Here is a 15700-nt window from a genome sequence, read left to right on the forward strand (position 1 = left end):
TTTATGGGTGTCACCTTTTGGCCTACTGATATGAAATGCTGTACCTTTCTGTCTAACTTGGGAAATCAAGATTACTAAAGGCAGGATAAAAGTACAAAAGAGAAAAATCAAAACAACGTAATTATTGTTTCATGCAATTTATCCACCTCCTCAATCCTAGGAAACGCTATGTGCTTATTTTCATGGTTTAGCCCAATGTACAGTCGTGTGAAAAAGAAAGTACACCCTTTTTGAGTTCTATGGTTTTACATATCAGGACATAATAAAAATCATCTGGTCCTTAGCAGGTCTTAAAATTAGGTAAATACAACCTCAGATGAACAACACATGACATATTGTACCGTGTCATCATTTATTTTACAAAAATACAGCCTGGTTATCACCAAGCCAGGTAAAATACAATAATGCCAGCCCCTAGAACTGCCCAGCTAGCCACTGGTGGGATTCTGAGAACCAAAGTCCAGATGGTGCCCAGACTGTACCTAAAAGCGATGGAAAAGATTTGGTTGAAAGGGAATGTTAAGAATCCTTGAGGGCAGCTCCCGAGCAGATGCCACAGTTTAAGGCAGGAGGAGGACAGGGGGATGTGCTTGACCAAGGAATCCAATGCCTTTCATCACTGTTAGGATATACACTCTGCTTGGCAGACTACATGGTGCTGTTTGCATCCACTGAAGTTTCTGGATGTCCTTGAACAGGAGAGAGCAGCAGCCAGTGCATGGGTTACTACCATCAAATCTGACTGGTTCAGGAACGGTTGCAGCTGCTGCACCAGAGGCATTTGTGCAAATGTATTCCTAGCCACAGCTGTCCCCTAGAGACAGCTGAGGATAAGCATGCGCTGGCAGACCGTGAATCTCAATTCCTGGGTCTGGTTTCCTGCCAGCCAGCAGCACCTCTGCTAATTAAATTTGAGCTTCTTCACCTTCATCCAGCTCATTACTGAACTTTAGGTGACAGTCAAGGGTATCAAATGCTTCCTTGAAGTTAAAACAGCATACCAGCATCTTGGAAGCACCTCAGTCCAATGCTCATCTTGTACTATCATGTAAATATCAGCATAAGAGGCGAGAGGAATCCAGTTGAGGTACTCAAATATGCACCTCCTGCCCAGTTCTGAACAGAAGTCATCGACCAAGGTGACCAAGTAGTCCCAAGCCTGAAGTTTGATTGACATGAGTCTAGGTCAGCCATATCCTCTGGAGTCACAAAACCACCATCTTCTCAACTGATCGACGAATTCTGTATTTGAGATGGGTCTGTAATTGCCCAGATCATCCTGGGTGTATTTTTGACTTCCCAATCTAGCTCTAATATTCCCTAGTGATCTACTCACCCAGGCCCAATCTTGCTTGGCTTCTAAGCTATAACCGAGTAGGCTAGATGCTGCTACCACAAACACATCCCTCTTTTGGAATAGATTCTTAAAAGATACACAGGATACCCTAAAACACCTGCCATGTCTGTGCCCAAAATTTTCTTAACTTTGTACCTCCAGCTCCCAAATCTTAGCACTCCGTTTTTTACTCCTAATAGCTCCATGGTCACCTTTATTTCTAGGTCTTCTGTGTAGCTCCTTTAACCCACCTTTTCCTTGGCTTTTCCTACAGGTTAATAAGCCTGAATTCCTTGTTTTTCCCTCTTTTATCTAATGACCCTGCTTCCTTTAGCCAATCAACCTTCCAGTTCATTCGGAATGCTCAGAAATCCTCTGATCATTTTTTCCTTCAGTTTCCAATCTTCTTCCCTATCATTGATTTCTTTCTACAGGTACTTCCTTTTCCCTGGCCCAGCCCTGTTCTTATTGTCCTCCCCTATTTTATCCATTCGCTGTTCTTTCAGGCTGATAATTAACCTTAGCTACCAATCCCACCCACAGATTTTGCCTCCTTTCTGTCTCTCCTCGGAAGGACGATCCGCAAGTGCGTAATCCATGTTCTCTCTTCCCTTTTCTGGGCAGTTAAAATGGCCGTGGATGCTCCATGACATCACCTCTGCTCCATCAGTGCTAGAAACTTATTTTAAAACCAGAAGGCAGTTTACAGAGACATCTGTACAGGCAGCCTACTTCTGTATCCACCAACAGCGAAATTCCCGGTTCTACCTGGAGAGTGTCTACCCAAGCGTACTTCCACCCTCTTGAGCCAGTTTTACAGGGCCACAGCGTCCATCCCAGCTGTTTGGGGTCAGATGGGGCTCCTCTTTGCCACTTGTTAAAGGAAAGGTCAGGGCACCCAGTCGAGCAGGAAACCAAGCAGCGTTTGACTGGCACATCGGAAGCGATGCCTCTGAACGGCGGGGGCGCTTGGGCGCCTGGCACCCACCCAGGTCTGAACCCGGCTCCTCTGGGCTGGAGGGGGGGAGGCGGGCGCTGTGAGGCCCGAGGTTGCCTCTCCCCCGGTTGCCCGTCGGGGGCGCCCGCGAGGCTGCCCAGTCGTGCCTCGCAGCAGGAGCCCCGTTCCGCCGCGACGCTTCGGCGGGCAGGGCAGGGCAGGGCGGGGAGCTGCACGCGGCCCGGCTCCAGCAGGGCCTCCGCCCGCCTCGCCGGCCGTTCCTCACGTCGCCCCGCGTATCCAAGCCGCGCCTTCCCACTTTTCCCTTCCCAGCTGGGGACGAGGCCGGGTGGCCTCGCTTTCCAATCTGAGGACTGGAGGAAGCCTCTGCCACACGTCGGGGGTGCGTGCGCGTGTTTACGCGCGTGCACACGTGTCTCCCTCCAAGATAGGAGGCCCGTGCAAGGAACGCCTCGCGTCACGAGTGTCAGGGAGCCGCTCCCCGCTGCAGCAGCTTCTCCATCCGGAAGGCTGGAGGACGACCCCCCCCCCCACGCTGCCAGCGGGTTGGGAACCATGGGAGGTGCAGTCCAGCCCTAGCGGAAGGGTGGGAAAGAACGCGTGAGAGCGCGCCACCGTTTCTGAGCCCCCCCGAGGAGGCCCCAGGGGCTGCGCGCGCGCATGAGGGAAGCGGAGCGGGGGCCGCGCGGCCTCGCCCTTGTCGCAACGAGGCGGAAGAAGGGAGCGGAGCGGAGGACGTCACCGCCAGGGAGGGAGGGCGCGCTCCCTCCCGCCTCCCGCAGGGAAGGAAAGGGGGCGGAGCTTACGCCGGCCGGGCGGGTTTCCGGCGCGGATCGCGCGCGCAGGCGGGCGACTGCCGGAAATCGGGTGGACGCGGCTGAGGCGGCGGCGGCGGCAGGGCAGAGCGCGAGGCCAGGCGAAGCGAGGGCGGCGCGCGCGCGCTCCCACTCTCGGGCGCGCGTGCGTGCGTGCCTTCGTGCGAGCGCGTGGCCGCGTGCGCCTGAGCGTGTGTGAGAGAGCGAGAGGGCGCGAGGAGGCGGAGGAGCGCCGGAGCGGGCGGACTGACGGGCGGAAGGCAGACCGGGCTGGGCCTGACGGCGGCGGCGGCAGAAGGACTCGGGCGGAGAAGATGGCGGACGGGGACAGCGGGAGCGAGCGAGGCGGCAGCGGCAGCGGCAGCGGGGGAGGCGGCGGCGGCGGGGGCTTCCAGGGCCACCGCGGCGGCGGCGGCGGCGGCGGCGGCGGGCCGGGCCCGGAGCAGGAGACGCAGGAGCTGGCCTCGAAGCGGCTGGACATCCAGAACAAGCGCTTCTACCTGGACGTGAAGCAGAACGCCAAGGGGCGCTTCCTGAAGATCGCCGAGGTGGGCGCGGGGGGCTCCAAGAGCCGCCTGACGCTCTCCATGGCCGTGGCCGCCGAGTTCCGCGACTACCTGGGCGACTTCATCGAGCACTACGCGCAGCTGGGCCCCAGCAGCCCCGAGCAGCTGGCCCAGGCCGCCCCGGGCGGCGAGGACGGCGGCGGCGGCGGGCCGCGGCGGGCGCTCAAGAGCGAGTTCCTGGTGCGGGAGAACCGCAAGTACTACCTGGACCTCAAGGAGAACCAGCGCGGCCGCTTCCTCCGCATCCGCCAGACCATCAACCGCGGCCCGGGCGGCGGCGGCGGGGCGGGCTTCCCCGGCGGCCCGCCCGGCCTGCAGAGCGGGCAGACCATCGCCCTGCCCGCCCAGGGCCTGATCGAGTTCCGCGACGCGCTGGCCAAGCTCATCGACGACTACGGCGCCGACGAGGACGAGCTGGGCGGCGGCGGCGGCGGGCCCGGAGGGGGCCCCGGCGGCGGCGGCGGCGGCGGGCTGTACGGCGAGCTGCCCGAGGGCACCTCCATCACGGTGGACTCCAAGCGCTTCTTCTTCGACGTGGGCTGCAACAAGTACGGCGTCTTCCTGCGCGTCAGCGAGGTGAAGCCTTCCTACCGCAACGCCATCACGGTGCCGTACAAGGCCTGGGCCAAGTTCGGCGGCGCCTTCTGCCGCTACGCCGACGAGATGCGCGACATCCAGGAGCGCCAGCGGGATAAGCTCTACGACCGGCGCGCCGGGCCGGCCGGGCCGGGCAGCGGCAGCGGGGCCGGGGACGACTCGGACGGGGACGATGTGGACGACGACTGAGCCTCTCCTCCTCCTCCGCTTCCTCCTCCCCAGAAGATACCCCCTTCCCTCCCCAGCCGCCGCCGCCGCCGCCGCTCCTCCACTGGGGGGATTGCCATGGACCGGGGAGGGGGGACCCTCGGGGAGGGAATGGAAACCGGGAGAAACCCGATCCCGCGTTTCCTTCTCCCCCAGGGGAGGGAGAGAGCAAGCTTCGAGACCCCCTGCCTGCCCTGCCTTCACCCAGCGCTTCTGGAGCAGCCCCCAATCATCCCCTCCCCCCCTCCCCTCCCCCGTTTCCCACCCTGTCCTTGTCCCCAGGATACAGCATCTGTCCGTGAGTTGGCCCAGCTTTAAGCTCCCTGGCTTGACATCCTCACCCTGCCCGGTAGAGAGGAATCCTGGTGGGTGACCTCAGTTAACCTCTGTCCTGGCCCACAGTGAAGAAAAGGGGATCCTCTGCATCTCGATCCGCTTGAGCTTCCTGCCCCAACGGCTGAAATGTGTGGTTTTTTTCCTTCCTTTCCTTTTTTTTAAAACATTTTTATTTATTGGAGGGGGGATGGGGAGAGAAATTCATCTGATCTCATCTCCCTCTTTCTCTGGTGCCCTCCCCTCCCCAGCATTTTGAGATCGCGGTGGTCCTCCTCCGCTCTCGAAACCAGCATTCTGGAGACTGCATGGCCACTGAGCACAGTTGGAAGGAAGAGGCGAAGCCGGCACAGCTGTCCAGATCCAGCAGCCTCGCCGGGCAGGTTGTAAAGATTGAGGATCGTGGACAGATGTAGCCCCACGTGGATGGGAAGGTTGAAGCCCAAGGCAGATGGGAAGGTTGAAATGGAGGGGAGGGGAGGGGAGGGGGGGAAGCAACCCTGAGGGTTTTCAGAAAGGTTGTTGGAGAGGGGATGGAGCCTATATCTGGACCAACACCCTCTGTTATTCTCCTTCCCCTCCCAAATTTTTACCCGTAAGCTACCGGTGCCTGAACTGGAATTGATACAAAGTTACTCTAAAGTTGGCAGGTTCTAAAGGTCATAATGAATCTTTTTTCTCCTTGGGGGTGGGGTGGGGGTTTGCAAACAGGCAGGTTCAAGAGAAAAAAGGCATAAAGCACAAGGAATGCAGAGTGGACTAGTTGCTGGTCACTAAAGTTCTTCCCCTTCTCTCCAAATAAGGTGAAAGAGCAAAATGGCTTTAGGCTTTAGTAGGAAGTAAAAATTGGAGCTGCCTTTCTCTGGGCTTTTCAAACGACTACAGTGACCTAGTCCAGAGGTGGAATCTGTTCCGTAGCTCGGTGGTTTGACATGCAAAGCATTAAAGTTGTAATCGGGTAAAGGAAAGGGACGTGAAGCTTCGAGTCTGGAAGAAATCGAGAGGGAAACCGAAAGCTGCTTTCACCGTGCAAATAAGTGGACACGTTCTATGAAAATAGACACCAAGAACCTCAGGTCCAGAAGTCCAGCATCTGTTGTTATTCTAACAAGATTTTTTTAACAACAAGAGAACACAATCCATTTCCTCAGTACCTCGCGTGATGTTAACAGCAGCGGATTGTTCAGAGCAACGTCTGCCCCGTGGGAGGTTCATACTCTTCACTAAAGAGGGGCAGAATCAAGCCAAGTTCTGTGACTGTGAACATACCCTGGCAGCAGTTTACCACCGTCAAATTTTACTCTAGACTGGCTACTGCCTATTCGTCCAGTTGTCTTTCCCAAGCAGAGTTGGGTCTCCCCACCCAAAGAATTGCCTCATCTATATTTTAAATGGATTCTTACCTAAAATGATATTTTTTTAAACTAATGAAGTCAGTCCTATTCCCTCTAAAAAAAAAAGTGTTTTTAGCTACATTATACACTAGCAACTTTGAATTGAATGGAAATTAATACTGTTAATTACAAAGTTCCGGGTATTGTTTGTGCGACATCTTAGAGGCAGGTAAAGCTTCCTCTACAATCTTTTAAAATTGTGCATGCCCGTCCTTTATTTGAGCTGCCTTTTTAATTTATTGCATACCCTTATGTACCTTATTTTGGTATTGCTCTTCTCTACACTGTCTTTGTTTTGTATTTATTAGAAAGCAAAGAGGCATATAAAAGGCATTTCCTCACTCAGTTGTTGCTGCAGTAGGGAAATTGGCTGGAATTTTTCTATAAAAAATTGGGTTTTGCTACAGTTATTATAAAGCTCAGCAAATGTCAGATTAGTTTATCACAAACATGATTGTTTGTTTTAAAAGCTGTTTCTTTATTCCATGTGTCCATGGTAGATCTTATATCCTTGAAAACCTTTCCATTTTTCTCCGTTGCAAAGAACTTGTTTCCTGAATTGTAATGGGAGCAATAGTATTTCCTGATGTTTTAATTACATCCATATACTTGTACTGTATTTTGTACTCTCCAAGGCAGCTGTTTTCAATAATGTCCTGCTGTATTTACCTATGTATTTTTGTTCTATTGTATTTAGTTCTTTGCTGCGGAGAACAATATTCACCCACAAAAATTTCAGTGTACAGGTCAGGACACTGCAGCCCCGGTAGGATGGTAGAAAACTCTGCTTATCTAATGAGAGCTATAGGCAGCAATGAAAATTGAGGCTGCAGATGCTTAATATCTATTGCTGTAACTCTTCACTCAATTTAAAACAGTGTATAATACTTGTGTAGACCAACATTTTTGTTGCTTTAGTGGTAATTGGTTCCCCTCCCCCCCCTTTTTTTTGTTGCTCAGCTGCCATGAGCCAGTTCTTGCAAAGATGCAGTACCTCTCCTTTTCAGGAGAGCTTTTGGGGGTTTTTTGGCTGAATTGTAGTAACTAGCCTTACCTTTGTATTACACGGTAGTGACAGGATTTTGACTGTCCCTGGCCAGTGGCTATCTAAGCTATAATTAGCTGCCCAAAAAGTATGTGGAAGTGGACAGAAGCGTATCAGTTGTTTACCAAGGAGCATTGCCATATATGGTGTTGCCTTTGGCAACCAGTCATTGTAGACCAGCTAAACTGATACTGAGTACGCTGAGTGATACCTGACCCTCCAAGGTGTGTAGTTAGGGTGGCAGTGCAGGATGCCAGTGGGATACTAAGGTGTTGGGCCTGCTTGCACTCAAGTATAAATTGTAGGCTTTTAACTATTCCACAAATATTGAGGCTATCATACTATGCTGGGTTAATGCCCAGGGTTCGTTCTTTCTAGGGAGAAATTAATTCTGGTGCTGCAGGCCTGGCTTAGATGCAGCGTATTTCAGTGAGGAAACCATTCCTTCTGTTTGTTGAAGAATGGGGAAGAGTTGCCTGAAATCTATGTGTTCCCCTTCCCCTTGCAGAACTGTAAATTTCTGGGCCTAAACGACAGTGGAGGTGGCAGATACTTTTCAGATTCATTTGGAAGCATGAATTGGCCTCTGATGAAGAGGACTCCTCCGTTGCTTACGGCTAAGCATTAGAAATCCTCCTCCTCTGCCTTCCCCGGCTGCTACCACCATCTTGCACAAACCATATCTGAACATTTGCATCCTGCTCTCTGAGTCTGGTAGGTCGCCTCGGCTGGTTTCTGCAAATTCCAAACGGGCAGCTTTGTGTCCGCTTGGATTAGCTACTGTTCACGAGGCGATGTTCAACCACGTTAGGAAAACATACTACCCTGGATTCAATCCAACACGAGTGAACTTTATTATTCCTGTTATACTCTTGTGCTTAAATGTCTATTTGAGTAACAAAAAGCTTCTCTATTCTTGGTGCTGCAGTTAACTCATATCTCGATCTCTTTCTGCAGCGATGTTGACAGTGTGTCGGTGCATCTTACAAGCTGCTGCATCCTGCATACCTGTGATGAAATAGCTTGATCCCAATGAAGTTGGAGTTAAGCTGTGACATGTTAGGTGTGTTGATTTAAGTGGCTTGTGGATTGCATTGTCATATTTACATGTAGATTTTGTAGAGGGGGAAAATGGGTGATCTCTGTAGCTGGCATTTCTAGGCATTGCCCCTAGAATGGTGCATCTGCTGTACAAACAAAATGTAAATCTTGTATAGCACCAAAAATTGTAAATATGCGAGACATACAGGTATAAATGCCCGTAGCTTTAGCTCACATCTAGTTATGGGCCATGTTCCTATTTCCATAGCTATCTGCTTCAGAGTGATTGCAGGCCTAACAGAGGAGACTGATTCTTCGTTTTTTTCCTCAAAGAGAAAGCAATTGCTGTTGCTCACCCTGGAATCCTCTTTGCACAAATCACAGATATTTTTTTTTAGTAAGATTTTAGCTTCTACTTTAGTGTCTCTCTAAACTACAACTTATGATCCTGTCCTTACTTGTACTTTTCAGGATAATGGGCACAAGAGGCAGGTTACAACAAACCCCTCATATTGAGTGGTCCCTTTGTTGACTGCGCACTTCAGGTATTGGAATAGCTGAAGATGGTTAATGATTTACTCCCGTCATTTAAAAAAAGTGTAATATATTTGACTATACAAGACATCTGAAAAGTGACTAACTCAGGCTACTTTTCTCGTGTGAGGGTGGCAGTTTTGTGATTTTGGTAGAAAACTGTTCATTGCATAAACATGCTTGGACATCTCAAAGTTTTAATAGATGATGGTACTTTATCTGATGCACAATTTAATCTCTCAGCAGATATTCACTTTTTTGTTCAAAAAAATGTGGCCTTGACTCTTCATGGGAGGAAAGAGAAACTTGCTTTCCCTATATGTAAGTGGCACTTTTTTGGCTTTGAAACTATTCTGATTCTGCAAGTTCTTCGTAGACATGTTACTGATGTGCTTCCTTTTATAAGCAAGTGAAATGGTCAGTGTATTGAAATACGTTTGCTATGAATCCCATTTAGTTTTATAAAGGAACAGGAATGCCTGAGGCAAAATATCTAAAACATAAAGGACAATTATGCTCCTTTTTAATAGAACTGATTGCAATTATTTCTGAAGAAATGCAGTGTAGATAATTTTAGTTTTACCGAGCATAATCCTACAGGCACAGCTATGTTATGGACGTAATGGGTTTGTGTCAGATCCTTGTTATTTTTGTAGAGTATCTGGGGATAGATTGATGTGAATGCTTCCAGATACCTAGTGCCCTTCCCAAACTAAAAATTGCCGAAAGAGGAGAGAGCAACTGAGTTTGCTGTGTCGTTGTATCAGGTGGATGTTCCCAGCGTTTTAAGTCAGTACAGATACCAAGCAGTGACAGGTATATTTCTTGATTCTTTGTTCACTCTGATGAATCTGTGGTGTAAATACATAATCTTCACGGTAGCTTCTTCCCTTGCCCTGAAATACAATCTGTGGTAGTCTGATTCCAGGTATGTGGGAGGTATTTAGGAGTCTTGCCTCTTGTCGAGTATTGCTGCTTATGATAGTTTAGTGTCAGCAAAATTACCATAGTTAAATGTTGTGCTTGAGCATTAATTGAATCATTTTGGTTGTCTGATGAAACTGACTTCTTAAACTTATATAGTTGGGAATGATTTATTGGATTAATGGATTATGACTACAGATGGGAAAAGTCTGGTTGAAGTGAAAGAATTCAACTTTCCCCCCTTCACAGGTTCCGAGAAACCTCAGCTTTTGCACTTTGTAGCTTTCATAGCCATCGACAATTACATATACACAAACATCCCAAGATTATGTTTTGTTTTCTTTTGTTCTGTTCTGTTTTGGAGATAATGTGACATTGGGGAGAGGAACATAGCAAAAATCTAATAGCTGTCTCGTGCAGGATTTTCAGCCTAAAGAAGTTTTAATATATGAAGCAAGCATTCAGACCAGATGTAACCATGGATTACTACCTCTTGTACCTTGTCAAATCACAATTATCTGCAATGGTGCTAGAGTAATTTCATCTTAACATTGCTTCTCTGTTATATGTCTAGTAGAGTCAGTTTTTTCCTTTAAAAATTCCCCATTATGGTCTAGACGTTCAAACAACTATATTGTATAGTTGTAAAGAGAGAACAGTAACAAAATGGTTCAGATATAAAATGGAACAGCTAGTTTTTATTAGCTTGAGCTAGATTTGGATTTTTCAGAGAGTAGCCTGTTCTGTGTATGACAAGCCACTTCTCAAGAATGAGCGGATTTTCAGAATAAGTTGGTGGCACACAGGAGAGAAAGAGCCTAAAATAATGCCCAGTGCCTATAATTCCACTGGATGTGCTGAAAGATTTCTGGCCTGTGATTTTCAACATAAGCCCGTGATTGTGGAATTTAAGCCCAGTTGTATAAATTAATTTGTGTCTAATTTTGGAAGGGCGAATTAAATCACAGACTCTGTAGGAGTACAATTCCGGCCAATGGAATTGCTCCCAGTGGCGGTTCCACCCTTGCTTAGCTTTCAGGTATTTTATTGAAGGCTTTCTGTTGGATTTCTAAGGAGAAGCATTAGATTGCCAACGTATTTACCTAGCAAATAAGGAATATTGATGAATTTACTCTGCTTTATTAGCTTGACATAGGAGTGAAGGTGTTTTTTGCTACTGTCTTCACTCCAGCCCCTCCATTTTAAAAGGAGATAATGCTTAAAGTTTCAATATCTACTAACAAATGCCAACAAAATTCTATCTCTAAAATTCTGCATAAGGAAGGTTTAGCGTGCTTTGTCAAAGCCATTTGTAATATGCTGCTATGTAGCCTTAATATTGTAATGTATTGTGTGTGTATATATATGTACATATACACTTAAATACAAAGTAAGGGGCCCACAGCTAAGAAGCAGAAGGTTGTGGTTTGTTGAAGCTCTTGTAAAAACATGGGAAAGCTGGCTCCTGCTCTGTGCAGCAGCCAAGATAGATTGTATTTAAAACTTGCAGAAAGAAAATAATTTAAAACAGCAGCCACTACTCATCATTTTAACCTAGGTAAATGTCCAAGGCCAAATTCTAATTTCTTGCCCTGTTCTTTTGTGTTGAAAGGCCTTCTGGTTAGAAAATTCCCATATTGGAATTTAAGTGGGATTTACAAGAAGAATACAGCTTAATCTTTTTGTTTCTTCCCAGTGCCCTCTCTTGGAAGTATTGGCCCATTCTGTTCCAATGTGAGATGCTATGCTAATTGGATTCCCAAGTGATCTGGCTTGTGCGGAATGTCTGAATATTTGAACTTCCCCACTTTTTGCAGCGTGGCTACCTAGGAGAAGGGGTGGCAGCTCTTAGGTAGACACCACCTATTAATGAAGCTGCTATGAACTTTTTCTTTTGCCACTTTGGTCCTGTTATAACTGAATAACCCCCCTTCTGGTATGTTGCAAACGGGCTAGTGTGTTGTTGCTGAAACTAGAGGCTCACTGCTCCTAGTTTCCAGAAAGCTAAGCGGAAGGATGATTCTTAACATTTCTGCAAAAGAAGGGTTTTCTAACTGATCTGCTAGGGATCTGGGGCTCCTAAGAGTCTTATTGAATGTGGTAGACAAAGCTAAGAACTCATCAACCCTACCTGAGAAAGCTTTGCAGTGCCACTGGTTCTGCAATAGATGTACAAGCCGGGAAAAACTTACTTGGAATAGGTTCTCTGATGTTGGAACACACAAAAATCCAGTGAGCTTTGAGCAACGGCTGTTCTTGTGGTAAGGAGTTTACTTTTGCTGGTGTTACATTGCCAGTTCTGAAGTGCTGGCAGTCTTCCACGTTCTGCCAAGACCACTGGAACAAATGCTTTAGTTCTGATTTTTGAAATATTGCTCTTTTTTGCAACTTAGTTGAACAAACATTTGCACAATGGGTGGAACTTGCAAGCACATGTTCTGTATTGGAACGATAACAAATCTTTTTCCAAGGCAGGGGCTAGCAATCGACCCATCTGACGCTGGGCTCACTGTAGTCGTAAAATCTGTTGCTAAGCGTTGTGCCAAAGGGTTTCTCAAAGCTAAAGGACAGGACAATGAAAAATGGCAAGGTTATGGGGGAATCACTGCTGCCAGGAGTGGAAATTTACTAGGCTGAATGTACGATGTCAGAAAGTAAGCAGATAATTTAATTTGATGGTGGCATTAACAGAAACGTGTGCAAGTGATAATTGATCATATACAGATGTAATCAGCCAACCCGTATGTAAATATACACATGTTTGTACATTGTATACATAGAAACATGTCTGTGTACATGTGTATGTATTTATAAAATTGTTTCTCTGCTAGATGCAAAAGTAGCTCTAATTTTATATTATAATACATATATATATATATATATATAAATATAAATATATATATACGCAAAAGGCTCCCCTCTATAAATATATAAATGCTAGAAATTTGTAGTAATATAGGACTGATTTCAGGAATATCTGCTGAGAGACCAAAAAGTTCACTTTGAAGTACCTTAATTAAAAAATAAAGTTTATTCCTCTTGTTTATTTTTTTATTAAAATTTAAATGCACTTTAACTGGCAACCTACATACGCAGACCTAGCTGCATGGTGCAGTTTCAGACGTGGAAATGTTTTAAAAGTGCAGCACCCGTTGAAAATATATATTCCTTTCTCACCTGCCAAGCAGAGCGCTGGAAATGATTTGAAAATCGCAGGGTCCGAGCTGCCTGTTTGTCTTGCTGCCCATTGGCTGAAGCTTAGATTCTGGTTTCCCTGGGGGTGGGGGGTGGGGATGGGGGCTGGCAGGACTGCTTTTTAAAGAGGCTGTTGTCAAATAGGCAGGTCCTGGATTTACCACTAGCTAACTAGCAAAAAAAAATAAGTCCACATGACATAAATAATTCCTCATGCTAGTTGAGCACTCCTTAAAATAGCAGGTTTTTGCAAATGGAGTTTTACAGTCTATATTTAAAAATTGTATGTTTGTAACAAATAAAAAGTATGCGGAAAAGTGAATGAACCATCCTTGATAGTGTGCTTGTGGGTTTTTTTTTTATGCTGTGGGGTTAGCCTCATACTGGAGAATATTGTGCTTCACAACGTAAAGCTGGAGGGGAATCACCTATGAACAGAAGCCCTGTTGGGGCTCTTGTAAACTGAATCATCGTCAGGTAAAACTACCTGTTGGAGCAGGCTTGAAAAAGTATCCAGGTGGGCAAGTAAACCAAATACAGAAGGGCTCCCACCAAGCTTGTACAAGATGACAAAAGGTATGACCCAGTTTGTGGGGTACTGCAGGTAACACCTGAATTACAGCTTTTATTTGGGAGGGGGGAGATTTCTATTACAGTTTCATTTGAGGAACAGAGGGAAGCTGGTGTTTCTGGACTTGTTAGTGCTACCTTTTTCTGTAAATAGTCAGGACTTCTTCCATGCTAGTTGAGGATTTTAAGAGTTGCAGCCGCAGCATGTCTGGAGAACACCAGCAAAGCTGTTCTATTCATTTGGGACCAGTGAATAACAGTTGTACAACAAATTGGCTTTGCTTGTGCTAAGTGATGGTTTATTGACGCAACCATAGTTCTGGTTGCACAAGATGCTTTGCCATAAACCAGAGTTACAAGCCATAGTGGCTGGGTGTATACAATATCCTAAGCCGAAATCCAACCACATTCAGGCTTAACACAATCTCTGACTCCAGTTCTGAAATAATTTTTACATACAGGAAACTGAGGCTGAGAGATACGGTAGCAAGCTTGTTCCAGTCCATCCAGGGACTGTTGGCCTGGAATTTGAAAGCAAATTTTTTAGGAATAATTGGTCTACTGAAGTACATCACCCCTCGCTGTTAAAAAGTAAAGTCTTCCTTGAGACTAACTGGACTCTTGTCCAGGTTGGCAACAGTATAGAGGTAGTTCGCCATTGCCTTCCAAATCTTTTCTTGACACTTCCCAGCCTAGCCTTGGGAACTCTTGGTGGTTTCCCATCCAAGTACTAACCGGCTTTGAGCCTATTTAACTTTTTCAAGATTAGCAAAGCTAGGCTGGTTTTATCATCTCCTGTAATGGAACTGCACATACATGGTGCTTTAGAGAGAGACTGCCAGGATGGCTGTTCCTGTCATTCCTATTACAAAATTTTGAAATTGCCAATATTGTAGGCCAAAATAATCAGAAACGGGCTTGTTGGTTAGGTTAGGTTTTGTTTTGTTTTGTGTTGCTCTGTTTTGTTTTACAAAAACACCATTAATACAATGTGATTAGGTAGGTCGTTCCCAATTTACAGTATTGAACTTGCCAATTTGGGGAATGATTAACCAATTTAATTATTTGTTATTTGAAGATACATTTCATGAAAGCCAGCCCAAGAAATGTTTGCATCTTGTAGTTCGATTATATTTGTCCATCCCTAGAGGTCACTCAGCCTATGGGTTAGCTATGGATCATCATCAAATTCCTGCTCCTTATTTCTAGCCAGGATTGTACAAGGCAGGGTACAAAAATAAATGTCCTGTGCAATTATGGGTACAGAATTCAGCTGGTGAGTCTTTGTTTCAAAAATACAAGAAGCAAAAACAAGGTTCTAGTCCACATGGCTGCAAATATTCACTCATGAAATGTTTAACCCATCCTTTGTCCAGGAGCTGAACAGAGGTTGTCCTCAAAGAGAGTGAGCTTAACAGGGAGTGGCTTGAAATTAGTTTTTTTTTCTTTTTGTAAAAGGCAGGTGAAAAAATATTCTAGTTAACAGAAGGCAGACCTGTTGATGCTTTCAGAAATCATGGGGCCTTTCATTACAGTATTAGCAAATGAAATCTGGGTGACTGATCCAGTCTCAACCCAACCTGCCTCGTGGGGGTACCATTGTGGGTTACAATTAAGGGGCATTCCTGCGTAAGCTGCCTTAAGTTCATGGAAGAAATTGGTGATATAAATCTAACCATTTAAAGGTAAAAGATAACACTGCAGAACAAAATACACCGAACAGCGTGTGCAAAAATGCTGAAAACCACCAACTTAAGTCTGCTTGCATGTCATGGGATGGTCCCTACACACACTTCTATTCTCTCCCAACCTTTACGGTGGATGATAATAACAGCCCCGTTCCATTTATCCTTGCAGCCCCACCCTGCTCCTTGCCAATCAAACTTTGTGTGTGGAATACCCGGCCAAAAGAGATACTGGGCAAAAGGTTTCGGTGTGCTGTGCTTGCAGGTTGGCCAGCTCAGGTTACAGCACTTGATACCTGTTTGCTCTGCTAAATGCCTAGTTGGCCAGCTGCTGGTAAGTGTAAAGGCAAAAGTTTGTGGGGAGGAGAGTTTTGGGTATATGCTGCAAGAGAAAAGGAATCAGTTGGATTCTTGATCACTCAAAAAGAGGCTACGAAGCATACTGTCGCTTGAATGGATTCCACAGAGGTTCTCAGTATTGAGTCTGCAGGATCTGTTGA

General features: G+C 46.5%; 1 protein-coding gene across 1 annotated transcript; it reads left to right on the forward strand.

Moving 5' to 3' along the window:
- Positions 1 to 3194: 3194 nt before the first annotated feature.
- On the forward strand, positions 3195 to 13267 carry PURB (purine rich element binding protein B). The gene has a single exon (XM_063311273.1). The coding sequence runs from the start codon at positions 3424 to 3426 to the stop codon at positions 4459 to 4461; it is 1038 nt and encodes a 345-aa protein (XP_063167343.1). The 5' UTR covers positions 3195 to 3423; the 3' UTR covers positions 4462 to 13267.
- The last annotated feature ends 2433 nt before the right edge of the window (positions 13268 to 15700 follow it).

This window comes from Candoia aspera, chromosome 9 (genome assembly GCF_035149785.1).
Source record: "Candoia aspera isolate rCanAsp1 chromosome 9, rCanAsp1.hap2, whole genome shotgun sequence".
In the NCBI taxonomy this organism is placed as follows: Eukaryota; Metazoa; Chordata; class Lepidosauria; order Squamata; family Boidae; genus Candoia; species Candoia aspera.